This window comes from Plecotus auritus, assembly GCF_963455305.1.
Source record: "Plecotus auritus genome assembly, chromosome: 9".
NCBI lineage: Eukaryota > Metazoa > Chordata > Mammalia > Chiroptera > Vespertilionidae > Plecotus > Plecotus auritus.
Genome location: NC_137783.1, coordinates 93,352,840 through 93,371,937, shown reverse-complemented (window position 1 = coordinate 93,371,937; position 19,098 = coordinate 93,352,840). Strand labels below are relative to the sequence as shown.

Here is a 19,098-nt window from a genome sequence, read left to right as displayed (position 1 = left end):
TAGCTTTGTTCTGACTCTCACTATCTGAAACTTACAAACTGCACATTTTGTTCAAGATCTCTGGCTCCACAATGGCCACTTCTTCCAGCAACCCCAAGTCTCCTAGTCCCTACTCTCCTAGTCCCAACTGTGTTCTCTGCCTTATCTGATTGCAAGTGGAATTCAAAGTCAAGGAAAGAGGATGAACTAAGATACTGAAGTGTGAAAGCGCACAGGTAATTTGGGAAATAGAGAGGTCTAGAACGTTTGAAACTTAGGTAGAATCGTGTGATTAATGGTGATACAGGACTAAAAATATAAGCTAGGGTCAGAATAAAAAGGGTATTAAAGTGTTTGGATCATCTGATAACACTAAACTGTTATTCAATGCTCACACTGCTCCTTCTATTTAAGGAACTTCCTTTTCTGCTCTACTCACTCTTCCTTGTTCAGCTAAGGATCATGAACTCCAGGAAGTCTTAAGCTATTCCTGCCTGTCCCCTTCCATTTGTACATGCTATAAGAAAGAGTCTACAGGTTTTGGAATTCAGGGGGCGGGGGGAGGGTGAAACATCCATCCATCATAAGAGAATCTGTAATGAATGCTCCCGGAGATTTCAGAATAACTGCTTTGGCAGCAATATGAAAGATGGATTGGATCAGGAAAGAACAAAAGAGTCTCCACCTTTCTTGAGTCCTTGGCCTGCCTGAGAAATGAAAGCTGTATAGGTGCCCAGGAGAAAGCACACATATACACCGAGAAACTCATTAAATCTTACAAATAATTTCAAGGAATTTGCAGAATCCCTTGAATACATTCTTTTAAGGAAAGTAGGTTAAGAATCCCCAGATTATGAACAATGGAATCAGTTGAGGTTACTGCATAGTTCCAATAAAGAGGTTACAGACTAGTGCAGTGTCAGTGGACTAAAGTGGTAGCAGCAAATAAAAGGTTCAGAAGTGAAAGAAAATTATAAAATTACATCTATACTCCCATATCTTGTGATTGGTTCAAGTCTTAAAGAAATAAACAAAACACTAACAAGTTCTTATGCACCAAGGTGTGACCCTAAATCGCACAACTCTAATAGGGGAGTATTATTACCTTTGGAAGCAATACCACAAAGCCCAGAAGCACAGTTACCAAGCTTCAATACCAGATCTAACTACAAAGCCTGTACTTTAAACCTCTAGGTCACACACTTGTGCAATCAGCAGTATGTGATTCTGATTATCTCCTGTATGCCACATGTGAAGTAGGGGTCTTCACACATCATTACTTTTACCTCCAAAGTAAACAAAAAATTTACTTATTAAGAAACAGATGACAGTGCAAACTTGTTATACTTACCCTAACAACGTATTGATAAATTATCACAAGACTGACAGCCATGGAAATGTTGGCAAGGAATGAGAGCATGAACAGATTCTTCAGCTCACGAATGAAGACCAAGAGAATTAAAAATGGAAGAAAGCAAAGCATATATATCCTTAGGTCAATACTTCTTCTCTCACATGGATTTGATGAATTGGTGCTATTCAAAACAAGCACTTTACTCTCCAGGAATCCTTCATGAACCTACACAGGATTATTAAGAGAATAAGAAAGAGGGTGGGAAAAAATTTCCATCAACTTATAATCATAAAAGAAACTTAGGATCTATACACTCAGTGATAAATTCCTTTACAACATTTATATTTTTTAAGATGCTAGTTTCCCAGAAATATATATATTAAATTTAAGGATATTAAAATAGGACACTCTTCTTTAAAAAATAATTTTTACCATACTGTGAACAGAAAAATGACTAGAAAATGATGAGGGTAGATTTACTAACTCATTTTGAAGCTTTGTGGCTAACCATGATGCTTCATGATCCTGCAAAGGCTCAATCTGCTTCTGAGACGATCAAAAGAGGAGGCTTACTTGTCTCGAATGGCCACTGGTATGCTACTTCAGCTTACTTTCTTCACAATAGAAAGCTCCAGTGCCTCTTAGAAATATACAGTAGCCCAAATAAAATTTAGAAATCATAGTAGCTTTGAAACTGTTGTAAAAATCAATTGTTTTTACATTATCATTGTATCAATAAGTATTTATTAAGAATCCACTAAATTCATGCATGGCCATTATGTTAGGCAGTAGATAAATTTTTGCTAAAGATAAATTTAAGATAAATCAACTTTACTTTAAAATTTATTCAGCCACTTTTATAAACTAGTATTCAGTTTTCAAAAGAGATACAATGATTTATAGGATCCATGTATTAAAATGTGTCTCTGATTCAATTAATCACATAACCCAACTCACTAATATAGTAATGAAATGACAGAGAACTTTAAAAACAATTTTAAAAATTCACGGCAAAGACTGATCTTACCATAATTTAAATACCAGTGAAAATCTATTTGCCCCCAACACTGTACCCACCTTTGCGCATAACTTATCAAGTTTCTGAATACATAAAATTTCAAGAACCAGATCCTATACTAATAATAACAAGTATTTTTAATAGAGTACTTTCTATGTATCTATACAGCATCTCATTCGATCCTCAAAACAACTCTGAGGTGGGTGATAGTATTAATTTCTATTTATAGTTGAGGAAACTGAGGTTTATGGAGGGTAAAAAAAAAAACTTACATAATTTCAAGTCAGTAAGTGTTGGTTCGAGAATTCAAACCTAGGCTCGAGACTCCAGAATCTAGCTTGTAAGAGCTACATGTTGACCTGATAAAATACTGCCGCCCTGCCCAGGAAGCCACCTGGCTTCCCCTCCAACCTCTCTCTCTAAATAGAGTAAGTATTAACAGGCCAACAAATCAGAAGTTCAGGAAAGAATTCTCATGTGATTAACAATTCAAGTGTTATCTTTAATTTTATACTTAATAATCCACGATAAACACCTAAAATGTACAAATCATCTTCAACTGCAGGGAATATTATCTACTAGTTTTAAATTATATATGCAATTTCTTACTCATACTGGACTAACAAACTGTCAGGTTACACCATTCACCATTTAAGAAATGTATAGCTCACATTAATCTTGTCAGTGGCCATCAAAACTTTTTATTTTCTGTAATTTGAAATAGAAGCTAAACTGGTAATTCACAATACTTGGCTCTTAAAAAGATGTTTTATTTGTTGACTCAATTTTCTCAGTAACCAAATTATTTGGAGCCAAATACTTTTACATCAAAGAAGTAACTCCAATAATCAGATTAGATATTGATCAAAGTTAGGTGCTAACAAGGATAGCTGGCAAGAGAAAAGCAGTCACATAACCAGTTTTTAAAATGGTTTTTTTAATCATGAGGTGCTTGGGAATCTGAAATTAATTCTATCACAAATATCTCATAATTTAGTATTCTTTGGCAGAACAATGATTATAAAAATTTTCAGGATTAAAAAATAAAATAAAAGTGTAGATACATACCTAGAGCAAGATTCAGGTAAACATTTGAGTCCTTTGGTGCCCTCTAGAGACAGAGATTGGCTATCTAATAGGACTTCCTATGATCTCACATGTTTACCAAAATGCAAAACACTGAAATAAATATTATAAAATAAAATTACTAAATTCAGTTGTTTCCAGTTAGAGCTCAAATTGACTAAAAATTACTACTTATTAACTTTTTTTTTCAATTATTCAGTAATCTAATGGTTAAAATTCCAAAGGCAGGTTATGTTTTTCAGCAAAGCTAAAATCAAAATCAAAGTCATAATACCCTACATTTGTATGCTGCTTGACAGTTTACAAAGGCTTTACAACTCTTTTGTCAACTGAGCCTCACAATAAGGGAATAAGGGGAGCTTTTATTACTATTCCCATTTTACAAACAAGAAAACTGAGACTTGACTAGGGATAAGGGGATCTTGCCCAATGAGTGAGTTAAAACTGAGAGAGCAGGGATTTGAATTCAGATCTTTTGACTCTAAAGTCCATACCAAACCTTTTTTTTTTCTTAATCTAATATCCCTTCCCCACTCTTCATTTCTCACAAGGCCCATATATACTATTTCATCTCTCTGAAATGTTCTAGAGTATCTTAGAGTAAGAACTGAGAGGAGCTATAACCACAATGGACTAAATCATGGGGAGCACTATGGCATTTACACCCTCCAATTGTCCACGGTGGTGAAATGAGACAGCCATATGGCAGCTGCAGAGCAGGAGGTTCACACATCTGTATAGCAACTAAACCCTTACTTCTTTAGTTTGATGAAATACTACACTTTCAATTTTATGTAGATTAAGGCGGTAATAATCTTACCGTTTTTAACTCTAACAGTAGTAGTAATTGGTAAGATTTGAACAACTGTGTGTTGGTAAGGTTTGATCAAACTATTGGAGACTGCTATCAAATGTGAGAGAGCACCTCTGGAGAGAGTGGAAATCTCTGATGCTGCTGTTTCAATGACCATCTGTTTGCTCTGCTGAGGTGACATGTTCATCATTCCTTTCAATTTTGCTCAAATCTCAGTGAATGTCTTTTTCCATGTTGCCCTTTATTTCTCACAAGACCTTTCATCTTTCTATCCATAACAGGCATTCTTCTTACCTCCCAGAGCAGTGGTTGGCAAACCATGGCTCGCGAGCCACATGCGGCTCTTTGGCCCCTTGAGTGTGGCTCTTCCACAAAATACCATGTGCGATTGAAGGAGTACCCTAATTAAGTTAATAACAATGTACCTACCTATATAGTTTAAATTTTAAAAATCTGGCTCTCAAAAGAAATTTCAATCGTTGTACTGTTGCTATTTGGCTCTGCTGACTAATGAGTTTGCCGACCACTGTCCCAGAGCATCACTTTTCTACCTGGTATTCTAGCACATGTGCAAATGAGTTAAATTTTTCTATTTACCTTTGGAAGCAACTGATAGTATTTTTTGTAGGAGAACGTCACCAATCCTAAGCTTCAGATATTCATTTTATGTACTTTATATACTCTTTATGTCACACACTACACAACTAATGTTCTGTCCAGTGATGAGCAATGAATATGCTGGGTGGCAGCTGTGTCAGACTTAGATTTCAGCCTAATTTATATGACTTAGGGCACATTGCTCACATATGGCAAGACTCAGTTTCCTCATTCATAAAATGAGCATAGTACTTACATTACAGAGTAGTTGTAAAGATTAAATGATATGTCACAGCTTATAAATATAAAATTATAAGGCATCATTAGCATTATTCATTATTCATAAATACAAATCAAGCTTTTTGGATGCTCTCTTAGGAGATAATAAAAAAGATATAGTATACTACATGTTGCACAATCCTAGAAAGGCATCATTTCCATTGTATTCTACAAAAATGATTGGTAAGATGATATGTCTTATCAGCTCTTGACAATAAATAGCCTCTCAACTGAGTTAGTAGTTCTAGAAAAATGCAACTTATGAAGTTAACTGCTTGCAAAATTAAAAGTACATCATCTATAATGAGTAATGCTAATGAAAGCATCACTTCTCTCATTTATAAAAGGGGGTTTGATTCAATAAGCCTTTCCAACATTAGAAATCTAAGCTAGTGGCTTTAGCAAACTAAGGCCCAAAGACCAAATCAAGACTATTTTTGCAAATAAAATTTTATTGAAATACAGCCATATCTATTTGCTTATGTATTGTTGTTTACGGCTGAGTTGAGACAAAGGCCATATGTCCAGCAACACTGAAAATATTATCTGGCCTTTTACAGAAAAGTTTGACAATCTTGGTCTAAATATAAAATAAAGTATTCTTTATACTTAGAAAAATGAGTCAGATATACTTATATGTATACATACGGATTCTTTAGAAAACAGTCACATTATAATTTTGCATTAAAATACCTAGAAGACAAGTACTACATATTACTATGTTAAAATGCCTAATACTGCACCATACACATGTGGATAATAAATGCTATTAATTAAAATAATGGAAGAGCAGGGTGTAATGTAGGAATAATAAAGGCAAACTACCAGTGAAAGCACATAAAGAAATGTGCTCTGTCACTGTTTTGATAGAGGAGCCTTTTTATTTCAGTGCTTTGCATATTTGTTCAAATCTACAGTCTCTATTAAGACTGCAAACCACTTCCTCTTAAAGCAAACATTTACATATGGAGAAAATTAAAGAACACTGTACATTCCTGGACATAGCATATTTTTAGACCATGGCAATAACTGTTGCATTTTAGTAATGTCCACTTTTGTACTTCACTCTTTAGGCCGCTGGCTAAAGCCTTATTATGTCTTTATAAAACATCAACGTAAAGAATATGCTCCCAAACATCTGTGTACCTAAATTTCGAGTAGCTAAGATTCAGTAAATTATGTCCTGTTGTGATCCGAATGAACAAGCATTATTGATATAATGATAAGAAAAGATCAGCAATAATAGCAGAAATCCAACTAAAGGAAAATCTACAAAGAAACATGATTAATGAAAGAAACACATTTGCATATTTGGCCATGGCTTACTCAAAGGAAACATGATGTTATAATTATGGCATTGGAAGAAAATGACTTCAATAACTGGAGAAAAATACTTACTTGTTTCACATTTTCAGCTAAGAAGACAATATAAACACTACAGAATCCCAGCTGTGTTATCACCAGAAAAAAGTCAACCACACTCCTAAAAAGACATACCCACAAATGAGTATTAATAAGAGCTGCTGAAATATCAATATGTATTTTCTTTTTAACTACTTAAAAACATTATAATAGTGTATATACTTTTCACATCCTTAAAATAAAAAATAATTAAAATATTTTCTACAAAAAGCATACTTTTATGATTAGTATATCACTACAATTATTATTGAGCAAAAGAATGTTTCATTAAGTTAAAAGGCCAAAATTTTCCCATCACTTATTTCTGAAATTCAACAGTTTGTGAGTATATACTTATAAAATGATTTAATGAAAACATTTCTTCTTTTAGATTAGGCATATCTCTTCTACTTCTCAAGATATTTTTCAGATTAACCCAGTGTATTTCCCAAGCCTCCCAGCTTCATGTCATTTGCAAACATCATGAGCATACTCTCTACTATCAAATCGCTAATAATATGGAATAGGAGAGGACTGAGGGCATGGCCCTAATCATGCCATCGGAGACCTCTTCAATAGCTTAGCTCTGTCCTTATTTTCTAAAGAGATATCTACACTGAGTGGCCAGATTATTATTATCTCTGAACACATAATAATCTGGCCACTCAGAGAGAGAGAGAGAGAGAGAGAGAGAGAGAGAGAGAGAGAGAGAGAGAGAGAGAAAGTGTGTATTAGAGGCCCAGTGCATGAATTCGTGCATGGGTGGGGTTCGTGCATGGGTGGGGTCCGGCCAGCCTGGCCAGGGGGAGAGGACATGGGCAGTTGGCCAGCCTGCCTGCTGGTCGAACTCCTGGTCGAGGGGACAATTTGCATATTAGTCTTTTATTATATAGTATATACACTGAGTGGCCAGATTATTATGTGTTCAGAGATCATAATAATCTGGCTACTCAGTGTATAAAATTCCAGCTACACAAAATAGTGTATGAGGAAGGGAAAGGAATATCACCAAATTAGCATTCTTTGGGTATGGCAGTTAATCAAGTGACAAATTTGTCTACATGTTAATATATAGCCCATACTTCTCAATCTTTTTCATCCTCACCCAGGGATATTTTTATTGATTTTAGAGAGAGAGGAAGCGGGGGGAGGAGGAGAGAGAAACATCAACATGGAAGAGAAACATCAATCAATTGCCTCCTGTATGTGCCCCAACTGGGGATCAAACTGGCAACTTAAGTATGTGCCCTGAGCAGGATTCAACCCCACAACCTTTTTGGTGCACAGGACAACACTCAACTAACTGAGCCACTAGGCTAGGCAAGATTCTCAATTTTGTTCTGGGAACAATAAGTGACTACAATACCATGCACCTAATTCATTATAGTCTCTCATCTGACCATCAATGTCAAGCTGTCAAATAATCTGGTCTACAAATCTACAGACCCTCTTCAGCCATTTGAAACTAAAAGAGCCCTTGCCTATATCTTCATTCTGGCCCTATCTCTACAGTTCTCCATGGTTCTTCAGGTACCTCTTTTGGAAGTAATCTTGGTACCCTGAAATGAATTCAGGTTTCTTCTTTCTGATGAATTACATTTAAGTATTCCCTTAAGGTCTCTTCATTCATCTTTGACATTAGTATCCCACCAATAATCATTCCAACCACTTCAATGTGAAGCCATTCTTTTGATAGAAAAAACAGACACAGCTGCCTTTGGACTGAAGCAGGAGGAAGAAGATACAGTTCTTGGGGCAAATCCCTAGGGCCTGAGACTGTTTTGCTCCTTTTCCTACTCAGCATATCAAGAACTCTGAGCAGCTCATAAATACATCTAAACTCCTGAAAATCCCTACAAAGGCCACATTTAACCATAAACTATTAACACTATTTTTTTCCTTCTTTTAATTTTCACTGCACATATAATTTGTACCACACTCAGCATTTTGTTTATCACCTATGCTTATTTTTCCAGGCCCATATTCATCTCACTTTGATTAGCCATGTCCACCAATGATAAGAGTTATATTTAACCAATAAGATAAGAATATCCTAAAATGCATACTTCAGATGTCTTCTAAGCATGTAGCTAAACAGCATAGTTTTCTTTGAAATAATGAGATCACAACTTTTTTTTTACTTGAAAAATGATTGAACATGATTATATCATACTAGAGGCCTGATGCACAAAATCTGTGCAAGAGTAGGCCTTCCTTCCCCCAGCTGCCGGCACCGGCTTCCCTCTGGCACCCAGGACTGGGCTTCCCTCGCAGCCCCGGCTTCATCTGGAAGGTTGTCCAGAAGGACATCTGGTCTAATTATCATATTACGCTTTTATTATTATAGAAGTTTGCCAGGTGCTTCATAAATATTATCTTATTTAAACTACTGAAGTAAGCTTGTGAAGCAAGTATTATTATAAACTCATTTAATAGTGAGAAAACTAAAACAAAAAAATTTGTCCAGGGTCATAAAATTGAAAAATGGTAGAGTTGAGATCTGATCCCAAGTCTGTCTAACTCTAAAGATTATGTTTATTCCCCCAACTTTATCACACTTTTATTCATGTATAAATTAACAGCATTTATAGGTTAAAACACTTAAAATTAATGTAATTTCAATAATCAGATATTAATAATATAGCAAGTACTTACCGTCCCCATGCTGCTTGCTTCTGAAGACAACTCCAAGGACTTACTTCCATAGCAAAGCTCACAGTGTCACTATAGCCTAATGTTGACTTTTTAAACCTGTAATTTAATGACATACATGTATATGAAAAAAAATTCAAGTAGGTTCATAAATCTTTCTCTTGAAAAGAACATCAAATAAATGGGAATTAATGACTATAGGGGTATGCCCCGACAGAGTTTTTGAAATTTCAAGATCTGCCTAAAGTATGTCTCATGAAATTTAAAAATTTTATCTGTCCTTATTACCAATATATTAGTTTTATCTATTGTTGAAATTTATGTATTTGTAGAATTCATATAACAATAGTTGTGCTTCACGGATTTAAATATTTCAATTACCTAAAAACATTGTTCATGCTTAAGTTATTCCATTCTTAGAATAGCATTACTTAATACATCTCTACAGGGCTTTACAATTATTTTCACATAACCTATCTTCTTTAATCCTCAAAGTAGCCCCATGAGGTAGGTATTATTTCCCCAAGTCCTCTTTCCCACTTTTCTTTCAAGTATACATTGTAATGACTTGCCCACAGTTTTAAGAACATTTAAAACAAGAGTTAAAGATTAGAATATTATTTTACTATCCCTAGCCGGTTTGGCTCAATCAAGGGCCGTGGTTGTAGGCTCGATCCACAGCCCCATTAGGGCACGTGCAGGAGGCAAGCAATCAACGTGTCACTTTTACATCGATGTTTCTCTCTCTGTGTCTCTCCCCATACCTTCCACTCTCTCAAAAAAAAAAAAAAAAAAAAAATCAATGGAAAAATATCCTTGGGTTAGGATTAACAACAATAACAAAGAATTTTAGCTTACTAGAATAGACAATATTTATTTTTTAAAAGTGGTCCATTGTAAAGTAGAAGCATTTCATGATAAAAGATAAAGAAAAAAAGAATATTATTTTATGGACTATTTAACAATCCACATATCAGCAAAGACCACCAAAGTCATTATACCCCAAACTGAATTACTAACAAATTGGAGATCATTACACTATAACTAAAACCAGTACTGCTTCCTCCATTTCCCCATATATCTTTCCTGATTTTCTCATTTATACTAAATAAAAGAATCCATTCTATGACTAATAGGGCAATATTTTTATTTGATTTTGAGAGAGAGAGAGAGAAAGAGAGAGAGAAACATCAATTTGTTATTCCACTTATTTATGCATTCATTGCTTGCTTCTTGTATGTGCCCTGACTGGAAATTGAACCTGCAACCTTGGTGTGTCAGGATAATACCATAACTAACTGAGCTATCCAGCTAAGGCCAATAAGGCTGTATTTTACTTTATCATTTTTTGTTAATCATCACCCGAGGTTATTTTTTCCACTGATATTTAGAGAGAGTGGAAGGGAAAAAAGGAAGGGGAGGGGGGAGAAAAAGGGGAAGGGAAAAGGGTGGGAAGGGAGGAAAGAGAGCATAAGAAAGAGAAACAACAACGTGAGAGAGACACATTGATTTGTTGCCTCCCACAAGAGCCCCAACCAGGGCTGGAGATCGAACCTACAATCCAGGTACATGTCCTTGAAATCAGATCCACAAGCCTTTGGTGCATGGGCCTTTGCTCTAACCCAGCTGTCGGCAAACTATGGCCCGCGGGCCGGATCCGGCCCGTTCGGCTGTTCTATCCAGCCCACAGAGCCGAAAGAGCGGAGGGTTCTCTTGCTCTCCCCTCCGCTCCTTTACTTTGAATTTATATTAGTTTACACAAACACTCCATCCATGCTTTTGTTCTGGCCCTCCGGTCCAGTTTAAGAACCCATTGTGGCCCTCGAGTCAAAAAGTTTGCCCACCCCTGCGTCTAACCACTATGTTCATGGGCTAGGGCAAGGCTGTATTTTAAAATAAGTAACTATATTCTGACCAGATTTCAAACATATGAAATGCTACCATTTTCCAAATTCATTATCTTAAACTTGTCTATATAACAGATTACAGGAAATACAACTGCTAGTTGCAAAGCAGTGTAGAAATATAAGACTATCTATTGCTTTAAATAATTACACAGCTTCAAAATAAATTAGACTTAATGAATCCACATTTACCTCTGACAGAGAAAGTGACTGCAACGTACCAAAATGTGCATACAGTGAACAGAAATAATTCCTATAAACACAAGGCTGATTGGTCCAAGCTGTAGGGGAAAAATTATAAGGTTTAAATATGTAAGTTTAACAAAATTTAAGTTGCCTTATAAGCAGTAAGACAACCAACTACGCATTTGCCAATAAATATTTGTTGGACAAAATGAATAATTACTTTTATATGGGAAAACTAATAAACTGGATATAGAAAGAATTCCAGTAATACTTAACCACATATAATTCCATCTTATCAACTTGGCTGTCTAAACCTATGAATACAGAGTACAGATAGATATGCAACGAAGTAGGATGGAATACATATTATTTAACATGTGACGGCAAGTCTATCACTACCAGTGCCCCACCAAAATAATTACATGCAACTATGAATCATTATCTAAATCAGTGGTCGCCAACCTTTCGGACCTCACAGACCACCAGTGGTCCGCAGACCACCTGTTGGCAACCGCTGAATGACTGAAACAGCACTCTTATCAATCTGGGATTGTGGGCAATCCACTTCTTCTACAGACTGCTTATTGAGTACTTACTATGTGTGAAGAACTGTGCCTAGAAAATAATTATTTGAAAAAATGGTATATAAACTTCAAGTGTTTATTACTAAAATTAAAGTTATTCTGGGGCTGCTGAGACACAGACAAAATATTGCCGAAGTTCATTTTATAATTAGAAAATTTTAAGTTTCTCTAGATTAGAGTGAACAAAGTCAAATGCAGAGAAAGATGATATTAAAATTGTTTTTTAGAAAACTGGTCATTTAAAAAAGGATTAAATATAATTTCATTACTTAAGTGAATTCTCCCCTATCTAGAGTCTCTGCAACTATAATAATTGGTTCTAATACTTAAATATTTGTTTTCAAAAGATGTTATTCCTTTTCTTAACTATTGTTCTTGAAATCTGAAAACTACATATTTTATTCTGAATCTAAAAAACTGTAAGTTCACTAATACAAATAATCTTCTCTATAAATAAATGTGTTGATATGTGTACACTGCTTATTAGTAAATCCCTGAAAATCCAATAATAATAAGATATAAACATACCTGTAAACTCAAATACTATTTTAGGATCTTTCTGTCAAATAATACATATTACTAATTAAACAGAAATGAAAAGAGTAATTAACTGTCATGGTTAGATACTATTATCATAATTGGCATAACTTTATCAATACAATGGCTGAATGATTACTGTTTGTCACCTGACCATGTTTTAGTTGACTAGATCAGATGTTAATTTGTGGTAATTTTTGCTGTAAATTAAGACTGATAGTTGTATGGTAACTATAGAGCACAATGATAAGTCTTACCACGATGCCTGCATTTTTTATGGCCAATGGAAGTCCTAAAAGGCCAGTTCCAATATTTCCTTTAAGAAGATGCATAAGAGTTTGTACAAATCTGAAAAGTAAAAGTTGTAAGGTTTAAACATTTTAGAACAAAAGCTATTAAAATCATATGATCATGGTTTTAGCATTAGGAGATAACTAAAAATTAATCTAGGCAAGGAATCAACATTTCCATTCAACCAGAAGTTAAATGGGCCAGAAGTCATATTTGGTTCAAGTCCCATCTTTGCCATTTAAAAGTAAAATACAACTGATTGAATTTTTTAATAGTGGTTTTAATTTATTTTCCAAAAAAAGAGTTCTCAACACTACCTAAGAACTTGACCAGGAAAATAAGATAAAGAATAAAAATACAGTAACAGTAAAATACCTAGGATTATTATGGAGATTAAATGAGATATTTAAGTAAAAGTATTTTTGTACATATCTATAATAATAAAAGCATAATATGCTAATCAGACCGGACGTCCTTTTGGACGTCATTCTTTCCAGACAAAGCCACAGCGGGCGGAGGCCGAGGCAGAGGCGGCAGAGGCCCCCAGCCGTGGCTGCGGCAAGTGGGGGCCAGGGCCAAGGCCCTTGCATGAATTTCGTGCATCAGTCCTCTAGTTAAAGTAATAAAGAAAAGGTAATTTTCTCATGAGACTCTTTGCTGCTATAATATTCAGAACAGTACTGAAGATTATATAGCTAGGTTGGTAAGACAGCAATTTACTGACACTGTCTATGTAATTATGGTACTAAACATATTTGATCTATGATCTATGATGAACATAAGAGGAAGTTAATTAAAAGAAAAAACATACAAGTTTTAAAACAATGTGTATCATCAGATAAGATAAATACTGGTTAACTTTTAGACTATGAACTCCTTAAGGGGTTTCACCTAAGAAAAGTTTCCTCTAAAGAGGCATTTTCTCTTGACAAAGAAAAAAATAAACTAGGAAGACTAGCACAAACTTTAAACTTAGGAAATAAAAATGCTTAAAATTTTTTAGTTTATGCTATTCTTTTCTTATCAATTAAAACATTACTTTGCTAAATCATTAATTACTCCTAGAATAAGAACTTACTCAAATCTATTAATGATAAAATAAGGAAAGTTTTAAAAAGTTCAACTGCATAAAGAAGGGTTTACTACCTACCTCCCATGATCTAACTCCTAACTATTTCAGAAGCAACTTCTCTTAAAATTTATATGCGACAGGGGGTAGGGAAGGCTGGGGGAAGGTCAATGGGGGGGGGAAAAAGGAGATATATGTACTAATACATGTAATATTTTAAACAATAAAAAAATGATTACACTAGAAAAAATTTAAAAATAAATAAAAAATAAAATTTATATTCCCCCCAATCAGATCTCCAAGATCCATAAACTTTGATATGTATCATCACTGGAGTAATTCCTATACACTGCTCTGTAATTAGATGTATTTGTTCTTTCCCAAATAGACTATAAACACCTTAAGGGTGGGAACTATGTCTTATCCATCTTTGTGTCTTCTGTAGATTCTAGTAGGGTCCCTTGCCCATAGAAGATTACAAAATATATACTGAATGAAAAGAAATGGAGACATGTAAACCGTAACACTTACGAAATGCCCTCTTGATCATCAAGCTGGTAATGCTTCTGAACAGGCAGGAGCTCTTGCTCATGTTCTTCATCGGATGTCCCATCGAAATTCTGCTCATTTATTAAGGGCCTCATTACATCCATATCTTTAAAGAGAAAAACAAAGAACTCCACCATTATTTTAAAAAGTGGGATAAAGCTAGTTTAAATTAATTTTTAAGTAGTATATACTACTGGTACTCATCTTTACTATTTTCTACCATAAGTTAATGCACATTAATATCCTGAGTTTTAGTATATTTAGAAAGAAACAACTAGACTTATTTGCTGGATATTTTGTTTGGACTAAGCAGTGCAAAATGAAAAGCGTAAGTATTCAATGCAAAATGTTTTCTGCTTTGTCTACATGAGGTTTACAGTAAAGGTCATAGAGTTATGAGAAATGTGAAGAAATAACAAAATGAATATTTATCTCGTTAGCTTCAAATCATACTATATATATAAGCAATACTGTTAAATACTTAAAATTATAAATCCATTCCAACCATTACATTTTTAGAACCAAAATTTGCATTTACATATAGCAATTTTTAGCATGATTTTGCTCCTTTCAAGGAGAAAAGCAACACTAGCCATCACTCTCTGTCCTGTTCTAGTAAAATTTACTAAATTCAGATTTTTTGATATGACTGATATGCATTAGTAAAGTCTGAAGTACAGGATAGTTTCAGGACATGAAAGTTTGTTCCATTCAAATACAATAAACCTACATAACAAAGAGCTGAGGCAAACAAAATGATTTAGTTGGAATGACTGACATATAACTTTTAAAACTTTTTCTTTTTTAGTACTTTCAAATTTACATTAAATTTTCAAGAATAGTACAAAACTTCTATGTATCCTTTACAGCCACCAATTTTTAACATCTTTCCTATCAGTAGAGAATGCGTACAAGTAAAATTGACCATTACTAGCATAATATGATGTGTTAAACTCTGTTATCGGGGGATTGTAGGGTGCTCAGGGACACTTAGAATAGAGACTTAAGCCTGATTTGGGGTTAAGGAAGGTTGAACCTGTAATTTTACAAAGGATAGTCACTGAGAAAGTGGGATTTTAAAGAAGACCTGAAGGCGGGGTGAGAGTGAACACTGTAGCTATCTCAGGGAAGAACAATCAGGCAGTGGGAAGAACAAAGGCAAAGGCTCTAGTGATGTGGAGAGTCCGGTGTGTTTAAGCAGGAAGGAGGCCAGAGTAGCCAGAGAGGAGCGAGCAAGGGGAGTGCAGTAGGAGAGGAGGTCAGAGCATGGCAAGAGCTGATGGTACACAGCCTTGTAGACCACACCGATGGACATGAAGGCCACTAGAGCAGTGTTGACCAGCAGAGATACAATGTGAGCCACAAACATAATTTAAATTTTCTAATAACCATATTTCTTAAAAAGGAAAACAGCAAAAAGTGAAATTAGTAATATATTTTATTTAATCCAATATATCTAAAGTATTATCATTTCAACATGTAATTAACATAAAAGATTATTAACAAGATATTTTACATTCTATTTTTCATACTAAGTCCTGGAAATTCAGTGTGTATTTTACATATACAGTCTATTTTAATTTGGACAAACCACATTTCAAATGCATATATGGCTAAAGGCTACCATACTAGACAACAACACAGTAGAGAGTTTTGTGCAGAGGAATGACATGATCTGACTTATATTTTAACCAGGATTTTTCTGGACCTATCTCTGCACTGTGTCAAATGAGAGTAATAACTTATACTTCACAGGGTTTCACGATAATGAAATGACATGTATATGAAGCATGGGGCCTAGCCCCCGGCACATAGTAATCAATAACTAGTAGTTTCCTTCCCCTTCTAATAAAATGATATAGTAGAAGCAAAATATGCTACATAGAATTTTTAAATGTAAAGCTTTGACAGGAAATTAATTTACTAATAATAATAATTCTGAGCATTTATGAGCTAATACTGAATCTACAAAGATAAACAAAATGTGTTATGCCAGCCAGAAAGAAAGATACTAGTAAATGAGTCAAATACTTAAAAAAACCTAACAGTAAAAGCTCTAACAGTTAAAACATGAAATAAAATCACACAAAGTAATTAAAAATTATAAAATCCAACTTGCATTATACATAAAGTCTATTATTTGCCAATGTCTTACTGTAATTTCTGGCCAAATGCTGAATTGAAAACCTCTGAAAAATGCTATGTGATTACTGTAAGTGAAAGTTAACACTACTTTATAAAATACTATTAAACAATGGATGTCAAGCTACCTAGACCTAATTATTTCTATTTATATATGGAAAAATTATAAATGGACATAGCTTTAGTCAGTATTATACACTATACATTATACCCATATGTGTGGTGCATACAATTGGAACATTCTTAAATTAGGCAGTGTTTCTATGCTGTCTTATATTGTTCAATTATTTCAACCTCAATTTCCTAAACTAAAGTCAACCTAAATTTCCAGTTTTAATCAGAAAAATCACAATTTAGCCATATGTATTAAAACCTTAAAATGTTTATCCTTTTCACCTGATAATTCCATTTCTGAAAAGCTAGTATATGGAGAAAATAATTTCTGCACGAAGATGTTAATTGAAACATAATTTATGTTAAAAATTTGGAAACCTAAATGTGCAACAATCAGGAAATTGCTAAATTAACTACACAATGCATCCACTTTGTAAAGTATTACAATAACATTAAATTATGGTTTTGAAGTCTGAGTAAAACAGGCAAAAGTGTATCATATGCTGAGTGGGGAAAAAGCTGAATAATCACAGCATGAGAACAACAATGTTTTTTTATTTGTTTTATTTTTGAAGACTATTTTTGCTGGGTACAGAATTCTAGGTTGGCAGAATTGTTTTCAGCATTTTAAAATGATTCATTTCTTGTCTTCTAGCATCCATGGGATAATGTTTTAAACAGTTAAATAAAAATGAAAAGACAGAAAATATATCAAAATGCTAATAAGTTAACAAGGATCTCAAATGGACAATGAGATCCTGAGTATATTTTTCTCTGGAAAATGTAAAAAAAAAAAAAAAAAAAAAAAAGAAGTAATCAATTTGGCTACTTTTAAAACACCAAAATAAAGGAAATCATTTACTTATATTTTGGCAATGGACAAATGAAAAGTAAAAAATAGTTTCTTTATTTAAAATAACACAATATTGCCACTAAATCTATAAACTAGTATCTATATAAGATGGGAACAGTAACCATTTTACTCATTTCTGAGGAGGAGAAATATGCACAGCAAGAAACCTTCCAGAGGTCCCCATAGTCTATGAAATGAAATGCAGACCTTACACTATTTAGAAAGCTTAAGGAAACCTGTATCTTAACTCCTCCACCAATGCTTTTCACATAGACACGTGATTTTTAAAATTCCTTTTTAAATGAAATATTTGGTCATTGTAGACAATCAGGAAATATAGTATTCTTACAACCTGCTAGCCAGCCTACTCCCAGGTGACTGAATCCAAAAGAGAGGGAGCAAGGCACAGAATCGAGGTCTAAAGTCACACATTTTCACTTCCACCATAATCTATTAATTAGAAGCAAGTTACTAAATGCAGCCCACAACTCAATGGGAAGGAAATTAAGTTCCTCCTCATGAAGAGAGAAATATCAAAGAATATTATAAACACTAAAGACATATTACATTATAAACACTGTAAAATCTCAGCTGATCATAATAATTCCTTGTCTCTCATCCAATCTGTTAGAAAATCATTCTGGTTCTACTTTCAAAAACCATTTCTCTCCACTCCCTCTACTACTCCTAATACTGCTGTGAAGGACTGCTGTGTAAATCTCTTTCTTGAATTGCTGAAATACCCTTCGGCCTCTACTTTTGCTCCTTACAGTCTATTCTTCACCCAGCAGCCAGTGCAATCCTTTTAGAATTTAAGTCAGATCATGTCACTCCTCTGCTGAAACCCTGCTTGGCTCCCCGTTCTCTCAGAGCAAAAGCCAAAGTCTTTACATGACCTTCAAGACCCTACATACTCTGGCCTCACCACATCCTTGATCCTTCGCTTGGGCCACCCTGGCCTCCTTGATATTTCTGTCTTGACTCTAGCTGTTCTTTCTGCCTGGAATGGTCTTTCCCCAGATATCCACTTGACTAATTACCTCACCTCTTCAAATCTTTGCTCAAAATTCACCTTTTCAATAAGGTCCATCCTGACCACTTTATAAAATACCACAAACTACCCAGCCCCCACCCTCATTCCTCATTCCCCTTACTCTGCTTTTATTTTTCCACAGCACTTTTCACCTAACATATTATATAATTGAGTATTGTCTGCTTTCTCTTACTAGAATATAAGCTCCATGAGAGCAGGAATCTTGATCTGTTTTGTTCATGAATGTGTCCCAGATGCCTAACACAGTGCCTGGCACAGAGGAGCAGCTCAGTAAATGTGCTGAATTAATAAACAGACATAATTTTTTTAAAAAAATTAAAATAATCTGGAACCTTTCTTTTCAGTTAATAAAAATACATATGGTCAATATCTTCCCATATTACTTTTAATGGCTATTCAGAACATGGCTCTATGGCAGCCGTGGGCAAACTACAGCCCGCAGGCCGGATCCGGCTGAACTATCCGGTTCTCTTGCTCTCCCCTCCGCTCCTTTACTTTGAATTTATATTAGTTCACACAAACACTCCATCCATGCTTTTGTTCCGGCCCTCCGGTCCAGTTTAAGAACCCATTATGGCCCTCGAGTCAAAAAGTTTGCCAACCCCTGCTCTATGGCCATACCACAATTTACCTAA

The 19,098-nt window shown here is 34.6% G+C and overlaps 1 protein-coding gene across 1 annotated transcript in view; it reads right to left on the bottom strand.

Annotated features, from left to right (window-relative positions):
- Positions 1 to 19,098, bottom strand: part of SLC36A4 (solute carrier family 36 member 4) — a 50,415-nt gene that overhangs the window by 29,217 nt on the left and 2,100 nt on the right. The window contains exons 2-7 of the mRNA XM_080643197.1: positions 14,283 to 14,406; positions 12,649 to 12,739; positions 11,277 to 11,365; positions 9,184 to 9,279; positions 6,526 to 6,610; positions 1,331 to 1,558 (exon numbers count right to left, since the gene is read on the bottom strand). Of these exons, the coding sequence (XP_080499323.1) occupies positions 1,331 to 1,558; positions 6,526 to 6,610; positions 9,184 to 9,279; positions 11,277 to 11,365; positions 12,649 to 12,739; positions 14,283 to 14,406 (713 nt within the window). The remainder of the gene's footprint in view (positions 1 to 1,330; positions 1,559 to 6,525; positions 6,611 to 9,183; positions 9,280 to 11,276; positions 11,366 to 12,648; positions 12,740 to 14,282; positions 14,407 to 19,098) is intronic.